The sequence below is a fragment of the Nesoenas mayeri genome (genome assembly GCF_963082525.1).
Source record: "Nesoenas mayeri genome assembly, chromosome: Z".
Classification (NCBI taxonomy): domain Eukaryota; kingdom Metazoa; phylum Chordata; class Aves; order Columbiformes; family Columbidae; genus Nesoenas; species Nesoenas mayeri.
The window spans coordinates 35,501,049-35,526,602 of record NC_137542.1 but is presented as its reverse complement, the minus strand read 5'-3'; the positions used below and the strand labels follow the sequence as shown (position 1 = coordinate 35,526,602).

The following is a 25,554-nucleotide window of genomic DNA, read 5'->3' as shown; positions in this document are numbered from 1 at the left end:
CTTGCTGTAGGTCAAGCATACCTCATCCAGAAGATGTGAGGAGTGTAAAGTGGGAGCCCTGAAAGGCATTAGCATTGCAGCGCTGCCTTTGTGTATAGTGCAGGCTTTTGCTAACAGTTCACTAACCGTTAGAAGTAATGCAGCTGATTTGTGTGACAGTTGATTTTGGCGTATTTGATGGTTCAAGCTATTATAGAAGCATTTCCCTTTGTTGAGATGTTTACATTCCATCTCTTCAGCTCCTCCTCCTCCTGCATGTTAATTCTATGCTATTTAATGTGTGAACTCATGCTCCAGCTGTTGTTTGAGTTGCAGCACTTTGGGTTCTTTGCATTGTTGCCTGTTTTCACAACATTACAGGAAACTTGAGTTATCTTTGGGACTAAGTTCCTGTGTCAGATCTGCTTGCAATTGGACACTGGTTTAAAAAAAAAAAAATCTGCAAAGGGCACACCCTTGGGTATCCAAACTTGGATATTCTATGTTGATTGATTTTAAAAGCTTTACTGTGGAGGGCTGGTTTTATTTGTTTTTCAGGAAAGTAGGCAGAGTTTATTATAACCAAGTTATGTTCTGTGATAACTAAGACTTTTTTTTTAGATGCTTGTACAAAATACAGTTAAAACTAGTCATGGTTTTTGTGTGGTAAACCTGCTTCTAATGTTGCAGTATGTTTGTTATGTGACATAGCAATTGAATACCTATTAAGGATATAGTATATTTTTGTGAAATGTGATTATTGAAGCCTGTGTGTTTCTATTTGTGGGTTGTGTTGATACTTTATTATGCACATGAAAAAAATGTTCTCTGTAGCTGGATATCTCAGTTATTCCAGTTTATGCTTTTATTATAATAGGTTGCAGCCCTCCAGGAGGAGAAGAGCAGCTTGCTCGCTGAGAATCAGATTTTGATGGAACGTTTAAATCAATCTGATTCTATTGAAGATCCTAACAGCCCTGTGGGTCGTAGGCACTTGCAGCTGCAGACACAGCTAGAACAACTCCAAGAAGAAACATTCAGGTAGAAAAGCTACACTTGGTTAGATTGTTGGTAGCTGGCAAAAGACATGATATGTGCTTCTGGTTCTGTTGGCAATTATGAATTAGTATGAAGAGTGCTATAACCATGGTATTACATTTTTTACAGCAATGTATGTGTTGTGATTTACCTCTTTACAAGCTCCAACATAAAAAATGCATAATTTCTTAAAGTGGAAATGCTTTATACATGCCAGTCTCCGTTTAAGGTATTTTGAATTGTTGGTATGCAATCATTTCACTTCTTATTCAAAATCAGTGAGAATTAAAATAGCATGTTTTCCCCTATGTAAATTAGTCTGATTGTATTTTTAAGGTGTAGGAATTCCTAGCTGAAAGTTTGCATGGGCAGTACTACAGTGTGTCCTTCTCTGAGTTTGAAAACAAATTGTTTCATATCTGAAAGATGGAGTTTATTCACAAGTGAGCTCAGCTCTTCGTTTTTATTTCCTCAACCCATGGAGACACAGTTCCTCTTTAAATACTGGGTTCACCAAGCACAAGACCTGCCTGACCAACCTAGTGGCCTTCTATGATGGAGTAACAACATCAGTGGACAAAGGAAGGACTATGGCTATCATCTGTCTGGACTTCTGCAAAACCTTTGACACGGTCCCCCAGAACATCCTTCTCTCTAAATTGGAGTAGTATGGATTTGATGAGTGGACTGGTCGGTGGATGAAGAATTGGCTGGAATGTTGCATCCAGAGTGTAGTAGTCAATGGCTTTAATATCTGGATGGACACTGGTGAAAAGTGATGTCCCTCAGGGGTCCATATTGGGACCAGTACTGTTTAATATCTTCATCAATGGCATAGATGTGGGGATCAAGTGCACCCTCAGCAAGTTTGTGAATTACTCCAAGCTGTGTGATGTGGTTGACACACCTGAGAGTGGGATGCCATCCACATGAACCTGGACAAGCTTGAGGGGCAGGCCTATGCGAACCTCATGAGATTCAACAAGGCCCACTGCAAGGTCCTGCACCTGGTTTGGGGCAACCTTGGTATCAATGCAAGCTGGGGAACTGAAGGGATTGAGAGCAGCCCTGCAGAGGATTGGTGATGTACTGATGAATGAAAGACTGGACATGAGCTGGCAATGAGCACTTGCAGCCCAGAAGATCAAGCATATCTAGGGCTGCATCAAAAGGAATGTGGCCAGCAGGTCAAGGGAGGTGATTCTACTGCTCTGCTCTGGTGAGATCTTTCCTGGAGTCCTGTGTTAAGCTCTGGAGCCCTCAGTACAGGAAAGACATGGACCTGTTGGAGTGGGTTCAAAGGAGGGCCACAAGAATGATCAGAGGGATGGAATACCCCCACCAAAGAGGACAGGCTGAGAGGGTTGGGCTTGTTCAGCCTTGGGAAGAGAAAGCTCCGGGGGAAACCTTATTGCAGCCTCTCAATACTTAAGAGCGGGCATATAAGAAAGATGGGGACAGGCAATTCAGCAGGGCCTATTGTGGTAGGACAAGGGGCAATGATTTTAAACTAAAAGAGGGGAGTTTTAGGCTGGACATGAAGAAGAAATTTTTTACAATGAGGGTGATAAAACACTAGAACAGATTGCCCAGAGAAGTGGTAGATGAATAATCTCTGGAGACATGCAAAGCCAGGACTCTGGCCAGGCTCTGAGCCACCTGGTCTAGTTGAAGATGTACTTCCTCATGGCAGAGGGCTTGAACTGGCGGACCTTTGAAGGTCCATTCCAACTCAAACTATTCTATGACTCTGAGTATCCTTTGTCATCCTTCTAACTGCTGCTTTCAGGCTGTGTAAGCCTATTCTGCTGATGAAAGCTGGTCCACTTCACCATCATATTTTTGTTCTTGTTGCTCTACTTTCCCTATTCCTTGTTATTGAAACTATGGTATTTCTTTACTTGCCAGTTTGTCTTCTCTTTTCTGTCTTCTTCTGGTTGCCCTTTTCTGATTTGTGTGTCAGCTGCCATGTAACTTTCCCTTTTTTGCCTGTTTTGCGATTTTTCTCTTGCTGAGTCTCTTTCCTGTTTGTTCAGACATGCCCTCCCTCTTCAGTTTCGCTGAAAAATGTTCAGTGTTTCCCTTTCATAGCAGCTGGTGCCTGGTTTTCTACAGCTGCCATGTAAAGAAAAAACATAGCAATGTCTCACTTGTGTCCCCTTTTATCTATTTTTATTCATCTCCATGCTCTGGAATGATTTCTGAGTCTATTATCAGTTGCTGTTTGAACAGGTTTTCTCCCTATATGCAGTATCTCACAGCCTGTTACTCTAGTTTCAGACTCTGAATGTCTTTCTAAACCCTTTTCACCTGTGAGACTCATCTCCCAACCTCCATTATCTCCTTCACTTGTCTTTATAGCATGTGGTTTCTAATGGCAAATTTTTTTTGCTTCTTACCCAGCTCTACCTGACCCAACAGAATGTATGTACAGCTTAACTGATGCCCAGTGTGATACAACAGTTTTTCTAGCACTCTTGCCTCTATGTCCTTTGACAGATTTGGGTAATCAGGATCCAAATCTTTGATGTATATGGTTTATGTGACCTTCTGACTGTCTCTTGTCTCCATTCTTGTAGATTCTTTTTGGACTCTTTTAATTAATGGATAGAATACTGGTGTGGTTTTGTGGTGTTCTGTTGTTTTTGTGGGGTTTTTTTGGTTTTGTTTTTTTATATTTTGGGTTTGGTGTTGTGTTTTTGTTGTATTGATTTTTCCATGCCCGTACTTCCTTTTCTGGATTGTTTTTTAGTTTCAGGTCAAAATCACAATAGGACTTCATGTTCTAGGTTGCATCCTTTTCCGTTTTTTCGAAAGGCTTTGAAAAAGTTTCTCTTTGTAACAAAGTTATTCCCTTTGTAATGCGACTTCGCCTGTGTGTGCTCTATATACATACTTCACTTCAGAAACTCTGGCCTGAGTTCTTTACGTGCTAAGTATTAGGTTGGTGCAAAAGTAATTGTAATTTTTGCATTGTTGACATTTGCTGTTTGATATAGGAATACATTCTTCAATAAATGTGATTATGTTATGCGTAATTTTAGTGTGCTTTTCTCTCTTTGAGGTTTTTTTTGCTACTAACTCTACTTGCTGTTTATATTTAACTTATATTTATGTTAAAACTACTTGCTGTTTATATTTATTTTAAGCTATTGAAATTATGTTAGACAAAAAGCAAATTCAAGCGATTTTCTTTTTTGAGTTCAAATTGGGGTGTAAAGCAGTGGAGACAACTCACAACATCAACAACGCATTTGGCCTAGGAACTGCTAACGAACGTACAGTGCAGTGATGATTCCAAAAGTTTCACAAAGGAGATGAGAGCCTTGAAGATGAGGAGTGCAGTGTCCAGCCATTGGAAGTTGACAGCAACCAATTGAGAGCAGTCATTGAAGCTGACCCTCTTACATTTACACAAGGAGCTGCTGAAGAACTCAATGTCAACAGTTCTATGGTCTTTTGGCATTTGAAGTAAATGAAATGGTGAAAAAGCTCAATAAGTGGGTGCCTCATAAGCTGACAGAAAATAAAAATAATCATTGTTTTGAAGTGTTGTCTTCTTGTGCTCTATACAACAACAACAAACCATTTCTTGATTGGATTGTGACGTGCGTCAAAAAGTAGATTTCATATGACAACCGACAATCACCAGCTCAGTGGTTGGACTTAGAAGAACCTCCAAAGTACTTCCCAAAGCCAAATTTGCACCAAAAAAAGATGTCATGGTCACTGTTTGATGTCTGCTGTCGGTCTGATCCACTACAGCTTTCTGAATCCTGGCGAAACCATTCTATCTGAGAAGTACAGTCAGCAAATCAGTGAGATGCACCGAAAACTGCAATGCCTTCAGCCGGCATTAGTCAACAGAATGGGCCCAATTCTTCTCCACAGCACCGCACATTGCACAACCAATGCTTCAAAAGTTGAACTATGAAGTTTTGCCTCATCCCCCATATTAATCTGACCTCTCGCCAACTGACCACCAGTTCTTCAAGCATCTTGACAGCTTTTTGCAGGGAAAATGCCGCCACAACCAGCAGGATGCAGAAAATACTTTCCAAGGCTTTGTCAAATCCCGAAGCATGGATTTTTACACTGCAGGAATAAGCAAACTTCTCACTGGCTAAAAATGTGTTGATCGTAATGGTTCCTATTTTGGTTAATAAAGATGTGTTTGAGCATAGTTCTAATGATTTAAAGATCAAGGTCTAAAACTTTTGCACCAATCTAATAGGCAGCTAAAGGCATGCCTTGGTTCTTCAGAGATACTGGGCAGGCATGGGTTCTTTATAATTAAGTTAATAAATAAGTATAACCACCTTGATGAGAGCTATACAGCATTTAGAGCATCTGACAATCAAGTCAGTATTAAGTTGTGTAGGAGTTAAACAGATGAAACAAAATCTTAGGATAAAGATGTCGTGTTCAAACTCTGTATGCCCCAAGATGAGCAGAGGTGGAAGTTTCTGCTTTAGCTTACATTGTGAAAAAAATACAGTGACAGAAAAAAATTCATAGTTTGTCTCTCAGAGAACATACATTACTGTGTGACCTTCCAAACAGAAAAACTGTTACCAAATTAAGAGCCTCAAAAAAATTGATCTGCTGCTACATTTTCAAGGAAGCACGTTGGGCTGCTGTTCTTCAGTGTGCCAGAAGGCAGTTTCATGTTTAGAAAGGAGGGTGATGAGGAGAACTGACTGTGGCTCAAGATGAGCAATTATTTTCTGTTTTACTTCATTTCTACAGATTAGAAGCTGCCAAAGATGACTATCGAATACGCTGTGAAGAACTAGAGAAGGAAATTGCTGAATTGAGACAACAAACGGAAGAGCTTACTACATTGGCAGAGGAGGCTCAGTCTTTAAAGGATGAGATAGATGTACTCAGGTAAACTCTGTTCCATTAACCATTTTATAAAAAGTCTATTAAATTTTAATCCACATAGTTCAAGTACTTAGTCTTCATTAGTTTTTCTTTAAATTAAATATAAACACTTTCTCAATGTCAGGGTTCATTTGGATCCTTCAGTTGAGTACATAGACACAATTCTGCTTAAGTAAATTAGTTATTTATTATGTACCTAATCAATAACTTAGCAATCATACACCATCTTATAGCAAGTCACTCACTGGTCTCTTTGAGTATTCTCTACTCACCCTTGTCATGACTTGGGCATCTGTTCTTATCAGGGAACTAGACCCTTTCCTTTATTTGTGTTATTTGGACTTTGGGTGGTTCTTTTGATTCATCGTATTAATAATGTTAATATGAACAACATCTGTTACAGCTCTCTTTGTGACTGGATTTTAGCCCACAAAGTTGTCATGATTTGATGATGCTAGGGGTTTATAGGGTGGAAGCAGTCCTTTTTACTATGGAAAATAATCCTTCAGTGGTGCATCTTGTTGCCATGGGTTATTCAGAACAGCTATCCATTATTCACCTGTATCACTCTTTCTCGCAAGTCTAGTGGGACTTATTTTAATACTGCCTTTTCTAATTCACCAGCAGCTTTTTACCAAAGCTATCTGTCTTTACCTCCTTTGTCAGTAATAGAAGGAATGAGCCCATCAAGCTGCACAATTCCATAAACTATCTGTATGCGCAGCATGGGTTCAAAGAGTAATTCTTTACTGCAGGGAGAGGCTCTGCATTTCGTTGTGCATTAAGGAGATTTGGCTTGCCCCACTGTCCCACAAAGTGACCATTAATTCAATGGGGAATTTTCCAGATTTCTTAGGTTCTAAAATGAAACGGGGGACAGTAATAGCACCAGGAGTGTGGGTGGTTGGGGGTGAGGGCTGGTGCTCTCCTGGCAGTGCATGAGGTAGACTGAGCAAACTCTGAAACTTTATGAACAAAGCCTGGCATTTCTTTCTCCATTTTTGTTTTGTTTTGGGTTTTTTAGGGGTTTTTTTTTAAGGAGGAGTCAGGGTCCAAAGCTATTATGGTAGTGATCTGTCACAAAGTATTATAAATGCTGCCCAGGAGATGGACCTTTATGACTGTGTTACTGGCTACCATTAAAACAAATTGGAGGGCAGAAAATTTTATTCTTTATCCTTGTAAAATGCAGGACCGAGCATCAATTTAGAATTGAAAGGAAATGGGTGAGAGTGAAGGTGTTTTAACTGCTATTTTAAGATTGGAAGCAGATGAGAAGGCTGTGTTAGGAAGAGTGATAGTGTCTAAAAGTACCTCCATCAGCAGCTCTTTGTGTTGACAAATAGTAATGGGAAAAAAACAGACAATTTCAAAATGAAAACATTCATAATAGGAGGATATGACTGATATGATGTATTATATTCTTTTTCTCACCATGATGTCTCAGAATGTCTTCTGTATTAAGGCAAAATACTGAGGAAGCTGCAAGACATTTGATTTTGTTAGTTTTCAGAGCACAAATCTGATATGAATCTGTCCCTCCAGGCATTCTTCTGATAAAGTAGCCAAGTTAGAAAGCCAGGTGGAGTCATACAAAAAGAAATTGGAAGACCTGGGTGATTTGCGACGGCAAGTGAAACTCTTAGAAGAGAAGAATACAATGTACATGCAAAACACCGTGAGCCTGGAAGAAGAACTAAGGAAGGCCAACACAGCACGCAGTCAGCTGGAAACATACAAGAGACAGGTGAGAACAGACATCATCAGTGCAACAATTACCTGTATTTTTCAATACTTTATCTTCATAACAGGGCTAATACCTCAAAGTAAAAAAGAAATTATGAGCAAACAGCTCCTTGTATGTAGAAGGCTTCCATGTTTTGTGGGTGCTACCTTTGTCTTCCTTTCTTGCAATCCTTACTATTCCAAATTTACATTAGTTTGCCAATAGACATATCTTTTACATTAAAAAAAAATGAACAAATGTTAAGGGTTTTGTTTTTTTTTTCTCAAATAAATTACTCGTAATTCATATTCAGTAGTGGGGCTTGAGTTAGAGCCTCTTCTTTCAGAGAAAGTATGCACTTTTCACATACAAATTTCCAGCAGTGAGGAACACACCACAGCTGAGGTAAGTTTTTCTTGTGACTAAGTAACCTCTTTTTTTTTTCAGATTCTAGTTTGTCTGATACATCTGAATTTGTCCAGTTATGAAGAGTGAAGGATGCTTATTATCCCTGTTTATATGCTTCCTGCAAAGTATAAAATGTGACACCAGCACACTCTGTGGAGTGAAAGGCATCTGCTTAATGTTTCTGGTTATCAAAGTGTCATGTGATATTGTTTATGTAAAGGTGGGAGGTGTGCTTAATCTTCTCTGTGCTTCTACACTACATCGACATGGCATCATTCTGGGACTCTTGTTACAGGGGCAGACAGAGCCTGGTTCATTAAAGTAGTAGTGCCTGCTCTGTATGCCTACCTGCTCTAGTGGTCATGGCAGAGGGGTCCCTGTATGTCAGCTTACAGAAGAATCAGAAACAACCACTGACAGCATTGCAAACCTAGGGGCAATGTTTGTCCCTAATACTTTATAGCTTTTTCCCTGCACCTGGCCATCTAAGCTATTAAGACAATTAGCTTCAGCCTCCATGGGCTAATTGTAAATACCATCAAAATAGAGCCACCAGAAAAAAAACAAACTTTGACAAGAAAAATAGTGAAATAAGAATCAAAGGGAAAAGTAAACATGGAAAGCAATCACCTTTCACGCATGAGTAATATCATGTTTATTGGCAACAAATTTTTCACTCTTTTGGTCAGATGAGTGTATGATATAGTTGTGTAACCTTGACATCTGTATCTGATCATTCTTATTTCACCAACAATAAAGATTTTGGAAGGGGCAGTCCCATCATTTGTGCTGCAAAAGTACTCCTCCTTCATCATTCCCTGTGTTTTATGCGTAGGATTTCATGTCTGAGGAGCTGTTGATTTGTACAAAACTGTTTTGCTGGCTGAGACTGAAATAAACCTCAGGTGTCTCATGCCTTCAATGTCTGTAAGGCTGGGCTCATTTTGAGACCTGCCTGTGAATCATGAGCTGTCACAAAATTAATTTTTGGGAATCCCAAATTATACTATAAGAATTAAGCCAGGTGTAAAGATTCTGATGTTATGTCACTGCTGAGCACTAGTGTGCCCCTGTAGTGGAATGTGTCTTGTCTGGTGTTTGAAGGATCCAACTCCACTCATGATCATGCTATCAGAGGAGCTATTTCTTTGGATTAGAAGCTTTCTGCTATGTGGGTGAAAGTGCTTCTTCAAACTCCAGCAGTGATCTGCAGGGAAATCACATCTTCAACCCACCCAGCAGTTTCTGTGAGATTAAGTTAGTGGTGGTGTATTGTGCTGTGAGAGGTGATAACATTTATGTATTAAGAGCTTTTGTTCACTTTCCTGAAAGCAAGCACAAGCATTTTCCTAGATATTTTTGATTGTAATATGAGGAATTGAAATGTGAAGATTGCAGGATTATTTTTTGTAATTTTAATTTAGCCCCTTTGTGCAGGTGCCTTCTGGTATATTTCTAGCAGTATGTCTTCCTTTCTTTGCTGCAGGATTCCTGCTTTACTCATTCCATGCATCAGACAATGCTCAGTAAATGTGATGGCAGTTAATTTTTTTTTTTAATCTTCTGCATCACCGTGTTGCTATGTTTCTTCCTGTACACTCTCAAGTCGTGATTCAAGACAATTTATTTCCTGCTGTGTTTTTCTACATAGCATTACCATAGCATGAGTGATTACAAACATTAATGCATTTGTTTCCATTTGAAGTGAAAATATATGTATTTTGCAAGAAGGGGCACAATCACAGGTGAATTCCTGCTTTGTTTTGTTTTTCTTTATACCTGCAGTTATTCTGGTAGCAGCTGTCACATCTGAGAAATGGAATATTTTCGTATCTGATATTTTGATAGATTGTTTTTAATCTGATAAGCTCAGAAATGTCAGGACTGTGCCTTTTTTTGCAGCTTTTAACTTAAGAACAACAACAGTAAAGTCCTTCTCTAAGATTTAAGACCATGCAGATTTTTAGGCCTGGTACTTATTTTGCTAGAGCTATACACATTGAAAATAAAAGTTAATTAGACACACTAGGCAGCCTTCATGTAGGTATGGCTACTTCCTTGCTTCACAACTTTATCACTTTCTCTGTAATCTAAAAGTAATGAAAAAGCCGCCTTATTAATTGCTTCAAAAGCAGATGTACGTCTTTAGCTGAATCTTCATTGCTAGGCTTCTCAGAATGGAGGAGGATTTTCTGCTTTTTCTAAGCTTTTTTTATCCATAGAACAATACATTTTTTTTCTCTACCCCATGCTTGGGCTTAAATTCTTATGTTTAGATGTACTGAAAATAATTGAAGGTTTTGCTTCTTTTGCTTGTGCTAATAATTAATATTTAAATACTGTTGATTTTGTTGAAACACAGAACTGATGAAAGTAGTTCTTACTATGTCCTATAGGTAACAATTTCACTTGTTAGCAACATTACTCATGGTGCATGGTGACAGGCTGCTTTGTCTTTTGTATTTTGTTTTAATGTTAATATTTGCAGACAAATTACTGATTCTTGTTCTCACAGGCAGTTGAACTACAAAACAGGTTATCTGAAGAATCCAAGAAGGCTGATAAATTAGATTATGAATGCAAACGACTGAAAGAAAAAGTAGACAGCCTCCAAAAAGAAAAAGATGTAAGTGCCAAGGTGTTACTTTTTTTGGTAGTAGCAATAGCAACTTTGTATCCTTTCTAACACATAGATATAGTAACTATAGTTAGCAATTTCCAGCAAGCTTTTAAAATGAGGAAGTCTGTTTTCAGGTAGAATTTTCTAACGTTTGTGTACAAGATCCTTTTTAAACCTAAGAACTGTACAGCATGGAATAAAGTACAAAAACATATGTGACCCATTTTTAAGAGAAAAAAGCCTTCATCTTCGGGACGTGAAGTTATTTCTTGACCATTTACCATGAGAAGGTTAAAAACACCCAGGGTAATTGTAGTGTATTCTAAAAAACTATTTGAAGTATGATTTCTGCTCCATTTCTGCTCCTCTTGAATTTTTTCTAAAGCATTTTTTTGAGGTACCAGCAGCATAACTCTTTTTGTAGAGTCATGACTATTACAGCAAGAGGCTTAGGAGTCACATAGAGGGACATGTCCTTTGCGGCGATCTCGCAATTTATGACAGCTCCTTGTTATCTATCATGTACAGTCAATGTGGAACACACAGAGTGGATACCCATCTATTCCCTTCCTCTCTGTCATTTGCTGCTAGTGATTCTGCGATTAATTGCTCTGTCTTCTCTTGCTAGGACTTGATCCTTTAGACTTCTCTTGCACACTGTTATTTCTTACCAGTTTATTTTGGCTTATATCTTAGGAGTGTATACACAAGGTGCCTCAAACTGCTTCAAACCAAGGCCAGGACTTCTGAGATAACGATTTCTTAGGCTTGTTTTAAGTATAAGTCCATCTATCCATCAGTCAGAATTTCTGTAGGCTATTCTCTTAATAGTCATATTTCTCGTCCAGTTATTTCCAAAATTTCCACCCACTGTGCTTGAATAGCATTTGAATTGAAAGTTTTCAGTTATTTTCTGTTCATAGGTCTTTGATTTTCATATTTTATTAAATTTTCAAACTACTGTGTACGCTTGTCCTTGATACCAAATCCATCTGCCCTTCAGTTCAGGTTGGAATGCCCATAGTAACTGTGTTTATACTGTGCTTTAGCTTTCTTTCCTGTTCTTTATTTGAAGTTTGTTTTTTCCAGTTTTATTATGTCTGACAATGGTAAGGCTGTGTCTGTGGCTTACCCATTGCTTGATGGATCATTTCATCTTGCACAAAGGATCTGAATTACAGGCCATTGTCATATAGTTTTCTGTTTTATCCCCTGACAAATAGCATTTTTGGGGGCAGGTGATGGTTTTCAGTACATTCTTTTGAATGGGTGTGCACCTGTGAGAAGTAGGATACAGCTGAAGACTCTCAGCATTTGAATTAGTGATTCATTACCTGTGTTACCTACTCTTTCTGTTCCCTGTTGTTAGATAAGTATCAGTGATGTTGTTCACCACAGGTCACAAGCTATGTAGTGGTATCTTCTCAGTTATGTTTTAGAAACAGTTGCTGAAATTTATTTTGTCTTGTCTTTATGTTCTGCCAAAGTATGGTAGCTTTGATATCTTCAGCTATGTAGCTTGGAATTTTACCTCTGTGATGTATTGTATGATAAGTATTAAGATAATTTGATGACTTGACTTTGTCTGCAGTGTACAAATGAAGCCCTAGAACTTTTCTTATTCATGAAAACATTATGGCATTAGATTATTCAACTTGATGTTTTCTGACTGACAGTAGCAGACTGCAGAATCTATGCTTTCAGCAGCTGAGTTTGAGTTCTCCTCTGTGTGGCTCTTCTTCTCTAGTATTTATGATAAAAACAGCTTCTACACATGTGGGGGTTGTGAAATGACTTTCAGTGCTAATAGAATGTACACTTTATTCGGACTATTTTGACAGTTGCACTAGACTTCACCTTGCTGGATTCAGAAATACAGCAGAAGCCTCTGTCACACCTCACCAAAATGTTCTTTGCCAAAGTGACTCCAAGTCTGGCATCCATTTATGCTGAAATATAAAATGTATCTGAATCAGACTTTAATAGGATGAAATGCAACCAGAGACCACGAATGCAATTGCGAAGAGCAAATTTATATTAGTTACCTCACCACCAGGGGATCTCCAAAACAGCACCTAAGCTCCCAGGCAGTGGTGACACAAGTGGAGATGCTGGCGCTGCAGAGTTTGTCCCTGGTAGAAGATCACTGGGACTGCTGTGTTTGTCTTTATTTCAAGGCTTCAAGCAGGCACAGTCTTCCGCTGTGCTCTGCTCTTTCTCACAACAAAGCAGGAATCTCAAGCATAGTGATAAGATGCCTTAGAGTATCTCACAGGCCTGTGTTCTACTTGTCAAACACACAAAGTCAGTAACACAATTAGTGTGGTGTATGTGGTTTTTTTACATCCCAGCGGCAGTTGCTTGAGCATATCTACAATCCACCTCCTTGCCATTGTTCTGCTATTCCCACACACTACTGAAGAGCTCATCTGTCTAGATCCCAAGGTGGTCCAGTCCTGTTATTCACTTCTCTTTGGACTGAGCCTCAAGCAACTAGCTTTCTTCCGTAGCTAAGATTCTGGTGAATGGCAAGGCCAGTTGATACAAAGGAGGAACGGGATATGGAAATGCTGCTCACTCTTTCACTGTTGTAAGACAAACAAAGTGAAGTTAATGCATTTTGTCTGTTACGTTGACTGTAATTGCCTTCTTTTTATTTCACTCCTGGCTACTCTTAATTCACTTCCCTTTCCTTTGGAATCAGCTCTAACGAGGGGAAAAGGGGGATGGCTGAGTGGCCCCAGTGGATGCTGTTTATTACCTGGTACTAGAACTTTATGTCACTCATATCTTGATTTTGTAAGGTTATACCCTGATATTTTTACTCCAATGTGCAATACACAGCCACAACCCTCCTCAAAAAAACCCTGCTCGTGTGGAATATATAATATTTACTTTTATTTTGTTATGAAATAGACCAAGATGCTTTAATTTGAAAATAATATCTAGAGTTGCATTAAATTATTTTTAAAGTTTTGGAGGCTGTGCCTTTTGGTGACTTTTGTACAGTTAAAGATGGATTTGTAGTGCCAAGACTGATATTCATTCTCTTTCCAATTATTTAGAGATTAAGAACAGAAAGAGATTCTTTAAAAGAAACTATTGAAGAGCTTAGATGTGTACAAGCTCAGGAGGGTCAACTCACCACTACAGGTAAAGGACAAATACGGAGATTAAATACATATTCTCTAAAGTTTACAGGATTTCTCTGGAGAGTATTGAATGTGCTTTTGTTTAGCACAGAATAAATTTAAGGTCCTCTAAGATCACGAGTGAAAAACTGCTTCACCTATTCCTAACTTTGTAAACATTTGAAAACTCATACATTATTTCAGTCAATCAGAAATTCTAGTCTCCTCCCCAGGGTGATATTTTTAGAATGTTTTTCTGATTTCTGTGTAGTTACATAATTTTCTTTGTGGAGATACTAAGTGTTCTGATGCATATATGATGTTTCATGTGTTGCAATTTACCTCTATGTGTAAAGTTGCACAGATTTATAGTTCTTAGGTAAGCTAATGAGCAGAAAATACACCAGAAAACTCCTTCATCAAAATGGATGAAGACAGAAATAATGACTTTATTCACCAAGTGAAATTGTGCTTGTCTCTCTGTCTTGCTGTAGCCTGATTTTGTGTCATTTTCTACTGTCTAGCATAACTCTAGAACTGAAACTTCAAGAACAATGTTACCTGTAGTCTTTTAAAGAAAGTTACTGGTGTGTTTTTCATCTTTTTTACTTTTGCTAACTCAGGATTGATGCCTCTGGGAAGACAAGAGCCTTCAGACAGTTTAGCAGCAGAAATCGTTACTCCTGAAATAAAGTAAGCTAATGTGTGCTTTCTTTTACTAACCCTTACAATGTACCCATAGGTGAATGGTTAGTTTTCAGTGTGGGAAAGCTTCTACAAATAATGTTTGGGCATTTTTATTTCCTTTTAGATCTCTGCACAATGGGAGCTGTAATGCTTAAGACAAAATTCAGCTGACCCCTATTTGAGTTGGTATTGTGTTCCAAAAATCAAGGAGAACACAAAAACCCTGTTACCCTCACATTGTGTCTCTTTGTGCAGAGAGTTGATATAACTGCAGCTTGTAGGTGCATTAACAGACAAAAATGTTTGTAACAAGAACATGTTGTTGTACAAGGAAGAAATTGTACTCTATTCTTCCTTTCACAATTTCAGTAAAATCCGCTCTGTATCATGGCGAATGTTTAAAATGTATTAAAAGGAAGAACAGCAGTGTCAGAACTGAAAGTCACTGTAGCTTAAGATGTTTCAGGCTGTGATCAGCCTTGCCAGTCTGCTAAAAGCTTTTAAGACAGTCACATCTGAGAAATATGTTAGCTCTTCAGGAGATCTTTTATCTCTACCAATAGTCATACAATATTTTAACACTTGGAAAGCTCAATATGGGGTCAAAACATACTGTTTGGTGGTAAAACATTATATTTCTAGAAAGCTAATAATATAAAAGATTGTTTTTCTTCCAGCTGTGCTGCTGCAGCGTACAAGAGCAATTCTTTCTAGTTTTGTTCAGAAACAACAGGACAAGGATAAACTTTTGAGGCAGTATTAGTGAAGTATGCAGCTACTGTATAAACCTTTGACATGATTTCATGACAGAAGGCAGTACCCTAAATGCTATAAATACCCAACCATAGGATGTGGCTTCACTGATTCTTCATCTTGTCTCCAGAAGATCAATTCTGGATTTTGTGCAAGGATATGTTTATGTAGACTATTTGAAGGTGCTAAACTCGGCCTCCTCACCTACTTGATACATGCCAACAGTAGCAGTGGCTGCTGTAGGACTGAAAATTCCTGATCTGGAGGTCTGGGCTGCTGCTTCTGCCGATGAAGGGGGAAGACTATATAAGGTAGCCAACCCACAGGAGTACTTACTCCTCTCTTATTCCTTCCATGATGACAAAGCATTGGTCTGTGCTCAAGCACCATTTTCCATCTCATAGAGAAGACCTGCAGACCAAGTGCAAGAGTTTTGTGAGGTAGATTCTGTATGTGGACTGTCAGTTGCACCAGAGGAAATCAACAAGTTTAAGTGATGTGAGGAGTTGGCAGGACTCATTGAAAGAGATCTAAACTAGATGTGAAGAGGGAAAGGGATAAAAGGAGGCTCATTAGAGATAAGCCTGGGGGGCAGCACACTAGCGTTTGAGGGACAGTGTGGTAGCAAGGTCCTTCAGTCTGCTCCACAGTGAGCACATTTGAAATGTTCCTGTACTAATGGATGCAGCATCTTAGCCATCTCAGTGGAGATGGAGATGCACGTGACAGCAAAAATGTAAAGGTTGTTGATGTGGTGGAGACCACAGAAACACCTGATAACAGCACATAGGAATTATGGATTCTCCCCCAAAAAGCTGGCAGGATCAGTAGCCCAACTGAAGCACATGTAAACCAATGCACATAGCATTGGTCAACAAGCAAGACGAGTTGGAAGCTATTGTGCAGACTGAAAACTATTATATGGTTGCAATCACAGAAACATGGTGGAATAACTCACACAACTGAGGTGCTGTGATGGATGGCTATAACCTCTTCAGAATGGACAAGCAAGGAAGGAGAGGTGGTGGTGTAGCTCTGTATGTTAAGGAGTGTTTTGCCTATCTAGAGCTTGATGATGGTGATGAAAGGGCTGAGTGCTTCTGGGTAAAAGTCAGGCGGAAGACCAACAAGGCCCATCTCTTGGTGGGAGTCTGTTATAGACCATCCAACCAGGATGAAGAGGCAGAAGAAATATTCTGTATTCAGTTGGGAGAAATCTCACGATCGTTAGCCTGTGTTCTCATGGAGTACTTCAACTTACCAAATGTCTGCTGAAAATACAAGACTGGAGAGGAGTCTTGATGTTTCCTGGAATCTGTGGAAGACAACTTCCTGACACAACTGCTGTGTGAGCCAATCAGGGAAAGCACTAGACCTGTAGTTTGCAAACAGAGAAGGACTTGTGGGCGATGTTATGGTTGGAGACAGTCTCGGACATAGTGATCATGAAATGCTAGTGATTTAGATTGTTGGAGAAGTAAGGACAGGGGGTCAGCAGAACTGCTACCTTGGACTTCCAGAGGGGCAGACTTGGACCTGTTTAGGAGGCTGTTTGGCAGTCCCTTGGGAGGCAGTCCTGAGGAGCAAAGGAGTCCAGGAAGGCTGAACATTCTTCAAGAAGGAAATCTTATGGCATGGGAGTAAGTCATCCCTCTGTGACAAAAGACAAGCTAGTGGGGATGAAGACTGGCCTGGCTGAACCAGAGAGCCTTGACTGGAACTCAGGAAAAAAAGGAGACTCTATGACCTTGGGAAGAAGGGGTAGGCTACTCAAGAGGTTATGCAGGGAAAAAATTAGAGTGGCCAAAGTCCAAGAAAAATTAATTTTCCTATTGTAGTAGAAGACAATAAAAGTGTTTTTATAAACACATTAACAACAAAAGGAGGGCTAATGAGACTCTCCATCCTTTATTGGGTGTGGAGGGAAACATAGGATGAGAGACATCTGGGGGCTCTGGTAGACAGCACATTGAACATGAGCCAACAGTGTACCCTGGCAGCCAAGAGGCCACCCGTGTCCTGGGGTGCATCAAGCACAGCATTGCCAGCCAGGCAAGGGAGGTGATTGTCTTGCTCTGCTCTGCACTTGTGTGGCCTCACCTGGAGCACTGTGTGCAGTTCTGGGCACCACAGAATAAAAAAAGATATGAAGCTGCTGGAGAGTGTCCAGAAGAGGACTACAAAGTTGGTGAAGGGTTTGGAGAGGAAGCTGTATGAGGAGTGGATAAAGTCACTTGTTTTGTTCAGCCTGGAGGAGACACAGGGGAGACCTCATTGTGGCTACAGCTTCTTTGCAAGGGGAGGAGGAGGGGCAGATGCTGATGTCTTCTTTGGTGACCAATGACAGAACCCGAGGGAGTGGCAGGAAGGTGATTCAAGAAGAGACTAGACAATGCCCTCAGACACATGATGTGAACTGTGGGGTTGTCCTATGCAGTAACAGGGGCTGGACTTGATGATCCCTGTGGGTCCTTTCCAACTCAGAATGTTCTATGATTCTATGATAAGGGAAAGGCTGAGATACTTAATGCCTTCTTTGCCTCAGTCTTTAATAGTGAGACCAGTTGTGCTCCAGATACCCAGCCCCCTGAGCCAGAAGACAGGGACAGGGAGCAGAATGAAGCCTCAATAATCCAAGGGGAAATGGTTAGTGACCTGCTGCCTCAATTAGACATACGCAAGTCTGTGGGACTGGATGGGAACCCAAGAGTTCTGAGGGAGCTGGTAGAAGTGTTTGCGAAACCACTTTCCATTGTTTATCAGCGGTCCTGGCTAACTGGGCAGGTCTCAGTTGACTGGAGGTTAGCAAATGTGACACACATCTACAAGAAAGGCCAGAAATACAGATCTGTCAGGCTGATCTCAGGTTTGAGAACGGTTATGAAGCAGATCATCCTAAGTGCCATCATGCAGCATGTACTGGACAACCAGGAGATCAGGCCCAGTCAGCATGGGTGTAGGAAAGGCAGGTGCTGCTTGACCAACCTTATCTCCTTCTATGACAAGATGGATGAAGGAAGGCTGTGGGTGTTGTGTACCTAGACTTCAGGAAAACCTTTAAAACTGTTTCCCACAGCATTCTCATGGAGAAACTGGCTGCCTGTGGCTTGGACGGGTGTACTCTTTGCTGGGTAAAGAACTGGCTGGATGGCCAGGACCAAAGAGTTGTGGTGAATGGAATCAGATCCAGTTGTTGGCTGGTCACAAGTGGTGTTCCCCATGGCTCAGTATTGGGGCCAGTTCTGTGTAACATCAGTGATCTGGAGGAGGGGATTGAGTGCACTCTCAGTAAGTTTGCAGATGGCACCAAGTTAGGTGGGAGTGGAAGTGTTGATCTGCTCAAGGTTAGGAAGGTTTCTACAGAGGGATCTAGACAGGCTGGATTGCTGGGCTGTGTCTGATTGTGTGAGGTTTAGCAAGGTCAAGTGCCAGGTCCTGCACTTGGGCACACTACAGGCTTGGAGAAGAGTGGCTGGAAAACTGCCCAGCTGAAAAGGATCTGGGGGTATTGACTGACAGCCAGCAGAATATGAGCCAGCAGTGTGCCCAAGTGGCCAAAAAGGCCAACAGCATCCTGGCTTGTATCAGAAATAGTGTGATCAGCAGGACTAGAAAAGTGATGAGTCCCCCTGTAGTTGGCACTGGTGAGGCCCCACCTTGAATACTGTGTTCCATTTTGGGCCCGTCCCTAGAAGAAATACATTGAGGTGCCGGAGCATATCCAAAGAAGAGCAATGAAGCTGGCAAAGGGTCTAGAGCACAAGTCTGATGAGGAGCGGCTGATGGAACTGGGACTGTTTAGCGTGGAGAAAAGGAGGCTGAAGGGAGATCTTATCACTGTCTACAACTGCCTGAAAGGAAGTTCTACTGAAGTGGGTGTCAGTTTCTTTTCCTAAGAGTGATAGGACAAGAGGAAATGTCCTCAGGTTGTGCCAGGGGAAGCTCAGATTGGATATTAGGAAAAATTTATTCACTGAAAGGGTTGTCGGGCATTGAAACAGGTTACCCAGGGAAGTGGTTGATTCACTGTCCTTGGTGGACTTGGAAGTATCACGTTAATGGTTGGACTCAATGATCTTAAGGGTATTTTCCAACCTAAATGATTCTATAACTCTATGGAAACAGACCAACACGGTAGAAGTGCCCAAGTTCATGCATTAGTTCAGTGACAGCTGAGATTACAATCTCACTTGGCACCAAACTTTGCAGTCTCCACATTCTACCTATAAATCTGTCCAGCTGTGTTCTGAGATCTAATAGGGGCACTCAGGCAGTTTCCTTTGTGTTATGCTGTCACGGAGGCACCCCGTAGGTTAATTTAAGGGACAACAGGGTGCAAAACAACCTTTATTGAAACGGTGAGAAACAGGGTTTTAGCACTCCAAAGTGACTTAAATAAAGGTTCGGATATCAGTTGAGGAAAATTGTTAAGGGGCAGCAACTAATACAACAGGCGGTCCACAGTGTGCATGCACGTGGCTTCACTCAAAACAATGCCGGAGCCGGCCCTGAGTCCCGGAGAAGTGCACACTTGCCTAAACACGGTGTGGGATTATTTTAAGAGAGATACACGTACTCTCACATACAAAGAGATACACATACTTCCGTAGTGAGTATGGAAAGTGTACACTCGCGATTGTGCAAGGGTAAGTTTATAATACACTCGCAATCCTGCGAGGATTAATGTACTTACACGTGCAAATGTGCACGGAATATTACATGTGCTTATGTGGAAGCATGGGAGGAAAATACACTCGCGATTGTGCGAGGGAATAATTTAAAGTACACGTGCAAATGTGCACGGAATATTACATGTGCTGACGTGGAAGCACGGGAGGAAAATACACTCGCGATTGTGCGAGGAAATAATTTATACACGTGCTCATATTGAGCATGGAAAATTATGCGTGCAAATCTGCATGGAAAGTTACACATGCATATGTGCACGGAAGGAAAATACCCTCACGATTGTGCGAGGAAATAATTTATACACATGCAAATGTGCACGGAAAGTATAAATATACTCACAATTCTGCGAGAAGTTTTACTCACACCCGTGGCGGCAAGGCAAGCGGAGTCTCCATCCCGGGGAGGGGGGCTCTCGGCGGCAGCATCTTGCTCGTGCTCCGAGAGACCCGCGAATGGGCGGAGTCTCGACGAGAATCCCGTTTTTATGGCTTCTGATCAGATCTGACTGTAGGCATTCTAGAAGCTTCTCTGCACCCCCACACTGGCTGTGCGTGCCCCTGAAGCCTCCAAACATCCCCCACACTGGCTGCAGGTGCCCAGAGGCTCAGTGGCGCCTTGGCACTCCCTTCTTCTAATGGCCCTGGCCAGGGTGCTCTGTGGCCAAACAAAAGAAGCTGTGAGCCTCAAGTAGCAGAGGGAGAGGGAGATGTGCCTACTCCTTCCATACTGGAGGAGGGGGGCGGGGAGAGAGGGGGGTTTGCATTCTGCCACACGTGCTTTCTACAATTACAACTCCTTTAATCACGTTTGTATATGGGGGTTTGAAGGCATAATTGTTTTTTCAGCCGTCTCCCTCAATAGGTAAAGATATCTTTACATTACATTTACACCTCCTGTGGTGAATTGTTTTCTTCTTTATAGAGATAGGCATACCATTTTCTACAACACGGTATTTTCTGTGTTTAGGGAGAAACTCATTCGCCTTCAGCATGAGAACAAGATGTTAAAGTTGAACCAAGAAGGTTCTGACAATGAAAAGATCGCATTGTTGCAGAGCCTTCTTGATGATGCTAACTTACGGAAAAATGAATTGGAGACAGAAAACAGGTAAGAATTTTTGTCCTCTCCTTTGACTTCTCTAACAATGCCATATACTTTTGATTGTACTGTGTCCAATACTGGCCTCCTCAGTACAAGAATGACATGGAATTAACGGAGTCAGTGCAGTAAAAGACTATAAGGATGTGATTACAGGCCTGCAGCATCTTTGATATAACTTGAGTCTGAGGGATAGAAACTATGTAGCATGGAAAAGAAGGCTCAGAGTGGGTCTTATCAATGTTTATATGTATCTGATGGGAGAATCTAAAGGAGATCACAGAATCATTTCCGTTGGAAGAGGCCCTCAGGGTCATCTTGTCCAATCATAACCTAACTCTAGCACTAAACCATGTCCATAAGAACCTTGTCTAAACACCTTTTAAACACCTCCAGGGATGGTGACTCTACCATCTCCCTAGGAAGCCTATTCCAATGCCTGACAGCCCTTTCCATGGAGAATTTTTTCCTAATATCCAATCTAAACTTCCCCTGGCACAATTTGATGCCATTTCGTCTTGTCCTATCACTTGCTACTTGGGAGAAGAGACCAACAACCTTCATGCTACAACCTCCTTTCAGGCACTTGTAGAGACTGGTAAGATCTCCCTTCAGCTTTTTTTTTCTCCACACTAAACAGCCCCAGTTCCTTCAACTGCCTTGTGCCCCAGGCCTCTCTCCAGCTTCATTGGGTTCCTCTGCACTCTCTCCAGCACCTCAATGGCTTTCTTATGATGAAGGGCCCAAAACTCAACACGGTATTCAAGGTGGGGCTGCACCACTGCTGAGTACAGTGGTATGATCACTTCTCTAGTCCTGCTGGCCACACTATTTCTGATACAAGCCAGGATGCTGTTGGCCTTTTTGGGCAGCTGGGCACACTGCTGGCTCATATTCTGCTGGCTGTCAGTCAACATCCCCAGATCGTTTTCTGCCAGGCAGCTTTCCAACCACTCTTCCCCAAGCCTGCAGCGCTAGACTGGAGCTAGACATTTCTCAGCATCCCCAGTAACTGGGCAAGAAGCAATGGGCAGAAATTTAAACACATTAAATTTCATCTAAATGTAAGAACATTTCTATATTTTATTTTTTTATTATTTTTTTTTTACTGAGAGGGTTGCTGAACACTGGAATAGATTGCCAAGAGAGGTTGTCTCCATTCTTAGATGTACTTAAAACCCAACAAGCTATATTCCTGGGAAACCTGATTTAGCTGACCCTGCTAGATTAAGCCAGTCAGCATACAGATGTCCGTGAGACCAGACATCATGCATCTAAGCATGCTGAGGTAGCTAGCTGATATTGTTGTGAGGCTGCCCTCTATCAAAGCTTTGAATCTCCTCTCTGTCTGATCTTCTGTGATCTTTCCCTTTGATTGGGTAAGGCTCTGGAAGCCTGGGAAAAGGTATATACTGCACTCACCTTAAAGAAGGGCAAGACTACAGAGAGTGGTCAGCCACAGCTCATTTTCTGGGAATTTTGCAAAGCAAGTCCATCGAGAATATGTTTGCAGCCACATGAGGGACAAGAAAGTAATTGGGAAGGCCAACATGGATTTATTCAGGACAAATCTTACCTAACTGATGCATTTGTCTTCTACAATGAGATGACTGCCTATGTGAAGAAGGGTGAAATGTTGGACAGTGTTTACCTTAGCTTTAGCTAAGTCCTGGCATAGTATTCCACAGTAACCTTATGTTCAGAATGGTTAGATATAGACTGAATAAGTGGACATTAAAGTGAGTGGAAATTTGGGCCTAAAGTGTTGTCATTGGTGGTATAAAATCCAACTGGCAACCAGTTCCTCAGGCATCAATAACAGGACCAATGCTGTTCATCAGCTTTCTTAATGACTGACGGGAGCAACTACACTCTCAGCAAGTTTGAGGATGGTACCACACTGGGAGAAGTGATTGATATGCTGAAAAGGAGAGCTGTTATTCAGAGAGGCTCAGCAGTCCAGATAAATGAACTGATGGGCACCTTGTCCCTGTCCGGGAGGAGCCTGGCAATGCGGTCTGGGCTCAGGAGAAGCTCTGATGCAAAAGCTCTGGGGTCCCAGTGAGCAGCAAAGGGGGGATGTGTCAGCTCGGGACCTTGCAGCTGGCTGTGACCTGAACTGTTCTCAGTACGGTGCAGGCAGGCAGTCTGGGAAAATGATCCTTCACCTCTTATCAGTACTTATGAAATCACATAGCGTAAAGTTTTGGATTCACCAGTATAAGAAAGACATGGATGTACAGGAGTGCAGCATAATACTGCTAAGGTAAGGGACACTGGACCATGTGATATGTGCGGTAAGACTGAGAACTGCATTTGTTCAGATCAAAGAAAAGGTGGCATAGAGGAGATAATACTGTGAGCTACATCTACCTGATGGGAAGGTGTCAGGAAGGCAGAGCTGGACTCTTCTCAGATACTGACAGTGGAAGGACAAGAGTTAGCAGACACAATATGCAGTATGGAGAAATTCTGACTAAATACAAGGAAAGAAACATTCCCAGAAGACATTTCTGAGCTGTCAAAGAGAGGCCCAAAGAGCTTCTCAGACCACCACCAGTAAGAGTGTCCAAACCTTGACTGGACATGGTTCCCAGCAATCTGCTGTAATTGCACCTGCTTTAAGGAGAAGGTTGGATTTAGACAACCTCTGGAGATCCCTTCCAACCTACAAGTTTATAGGATTCTGTGACTCTGTAAAAGTAGTGAGCTAGTAGCTCTCACACAGCAAAGCTGACTGTTAGAGACCGTTGTTTTGTGTATATAGAAATAATTTCTTAACACATGCAGTTATGTTGTCTTTAAAGAGTATCAGAATATTCTGGATGACTACAGGCTTTAATCTCTGGAACTGCTGTGCGCTCTAACTACTGTTGTACATTTTCTGCAAATAGAATACAGTATTGCATCTCTTGTGTAGGTCACCTGAAAACACTGAACACTAAAAAATCTTAAGGTTTCTCTTCCAGTTGTTTGTTTTTTTCTTGAAAAAAAATCTCTTTCCTAGATTGGTAAATCAGAGACTTCTAGAAGTGCAGTCCCAGGTTGAAGAACTACAAAAATCTTTGCAGGATCAAGATTCAAAAGCTGAAGATGTAAGTAGAAATGTACATCAAGCTTACATTCAAGTAGTTACCATTTTCAAAACTTTCAACTTTTTATAAAACAATATGTAAAAGAAGGATGCAAATGGAGATTTCTGATAGATTTCCATATTTGCTCATATGGTCTTATCACTAAATTGTGCTCCTCTAAATAGGATGTAAGACACACTAAGATGTTTGTCTAGAATATAAAAGCACCCTATGTGGAGAAGGTGTCAAATATACTTTATTGGATTCATTGTGTCTGTTCCAATAGTAAAATTAGCATTAAAATTATTCAATTAAAACAGAGAGTTTACCAGAAAATTAAGGAATTGTTAATTCTCTGTGTCTTAATAAAGTATCTGAAATGACTTCTTGTTTAGTTTTGTTAACTAAAGTTAAGCCCTGTCTTGACAGTGGAAGCTCTGTAATTGTGGATGTAAATGTATCTTGTAATGCAAGAAGCCAGGCAGGCCAAAACTAAAAAAAAAAAAAAAAAAAAAAGGTCAAATAATTAGATCCTCAATGTAATGCAGAATTTTCTGTTTCTGCATACAGAGTTAACTTTATTTTTAATGTAAAAATACATATTTTGGCAGGGTTAGTGTTGAAAAGAACTTTCAGTCTTCCACTCAAAAATTCTGTTTGCCACAACAAGAAGCTCTAGAACTTTCTTGAAAACAGTGATTTTTTTTTTTAGGACTATGTGCACAGTGTATGCTCACAATCTCAGTGTATTGTGTTGCTAATTGGCAACAAGTTGTAATGTGTTGCTTTCTATTTTTGTGGTTTTAACTAATTATAGATAAAAAAGCAATTGTTTTTACTAGCTGCGTATTTTCATTTAAGAACGTGTTTAATTTAGCTTATCCTTTTAATTTTTAGAGCAAACTGTATGATAAAGTAGGACACCTATTCATGTTTAAATAAGATCATTTTCCTAAGTAACTTAAAATGCATATTAAAGTAGGTTCATACTAGGGTGTGATTGTGAGATATTCTTCATTGTCTTGGTTATTGGCCAAAACCAGATTTTTCAGGGTGAACAAGAATATGGCAAATTTATTCTCAGATATTGAGTATTGTAAATGATCCCTGTCTAATTGAATTCAGCTTTATTTACTCTAGTTTTAATTGTGTCTCTTTTTGAGGCTCTGGTTTGGACAGTAATTTTGGATATAGTTGCAGCTCAGTTAAAGGACTGGTTGCAGCCTGTGTAGGTATCATCTGAGATGATTCTGTTCACAGCAAAACACCACCATCACAACACCATGGTACAGCCTGGTATGTGTACCAGTCAGGCCTTCGCAACACAGAGCCTGCAAGTTCATGATGCAGATGCTGCATTCCTGGCTTCTGTGTTTGTCTGACTCTGCCAGTGGTGATCTACAGGCACTAATCTTGTGGCCTGTTTTGCTGAGTTTGGTATATAGGATTTCATGTACTCTTCAG

At 40.7% G+C, this 25,554-nt stretch overlaps 1 protein-coding gene across 3 annotated transcripts in view; it reads left to right on the top strand.

Annotated features, from left to right (window-relative positions):
* Positions 1 to 25,554, top strand: part of HOOK3 (hook microtubule tethering protein 3) — an 84,195-nt gene that overhangs the window by 37,295 nt on the left and 21,346 nt on the right. For all 3 annotated transcript variants that reach the window (XM_080362720.1, XM_080362718.1, XM_080362719.1), the window contains 8 exons: positions 857 to 1,020; positions 5,767 to 5,907; positions 7,450 to 7,651; positions 10,554 to 10,664; positions 13,724 to 13,811; positions 14,413 to 14,482; positions 20,885 to 21,025; positions 24,024 to 24,111. In XM_080362720.1, the coding sequence (XP_080218846.1) occupies positions 857 to 1,020; positions 5,767 to 5,907; positions 7,450 to 7,651; positions 10,554 to 10,664; positions 13,724 to 13,811; positions 14,413 to 14,482; positions 20,885 to 21,025; positions 24,024 to 24,111 (1,005 nt within the window). The remainder of the gene's footprint in view (positions 1 to 856; positions 1,021 to 5,766; positions 5,908 to 7,449; positions 7,652 to 10,553; positions 10,665 to 13,723; positions 13,812 to 14,412; positions 14,483 to 20,884; positions 21,026 to 24,023; positions 24,112 to 25,554) is intronic.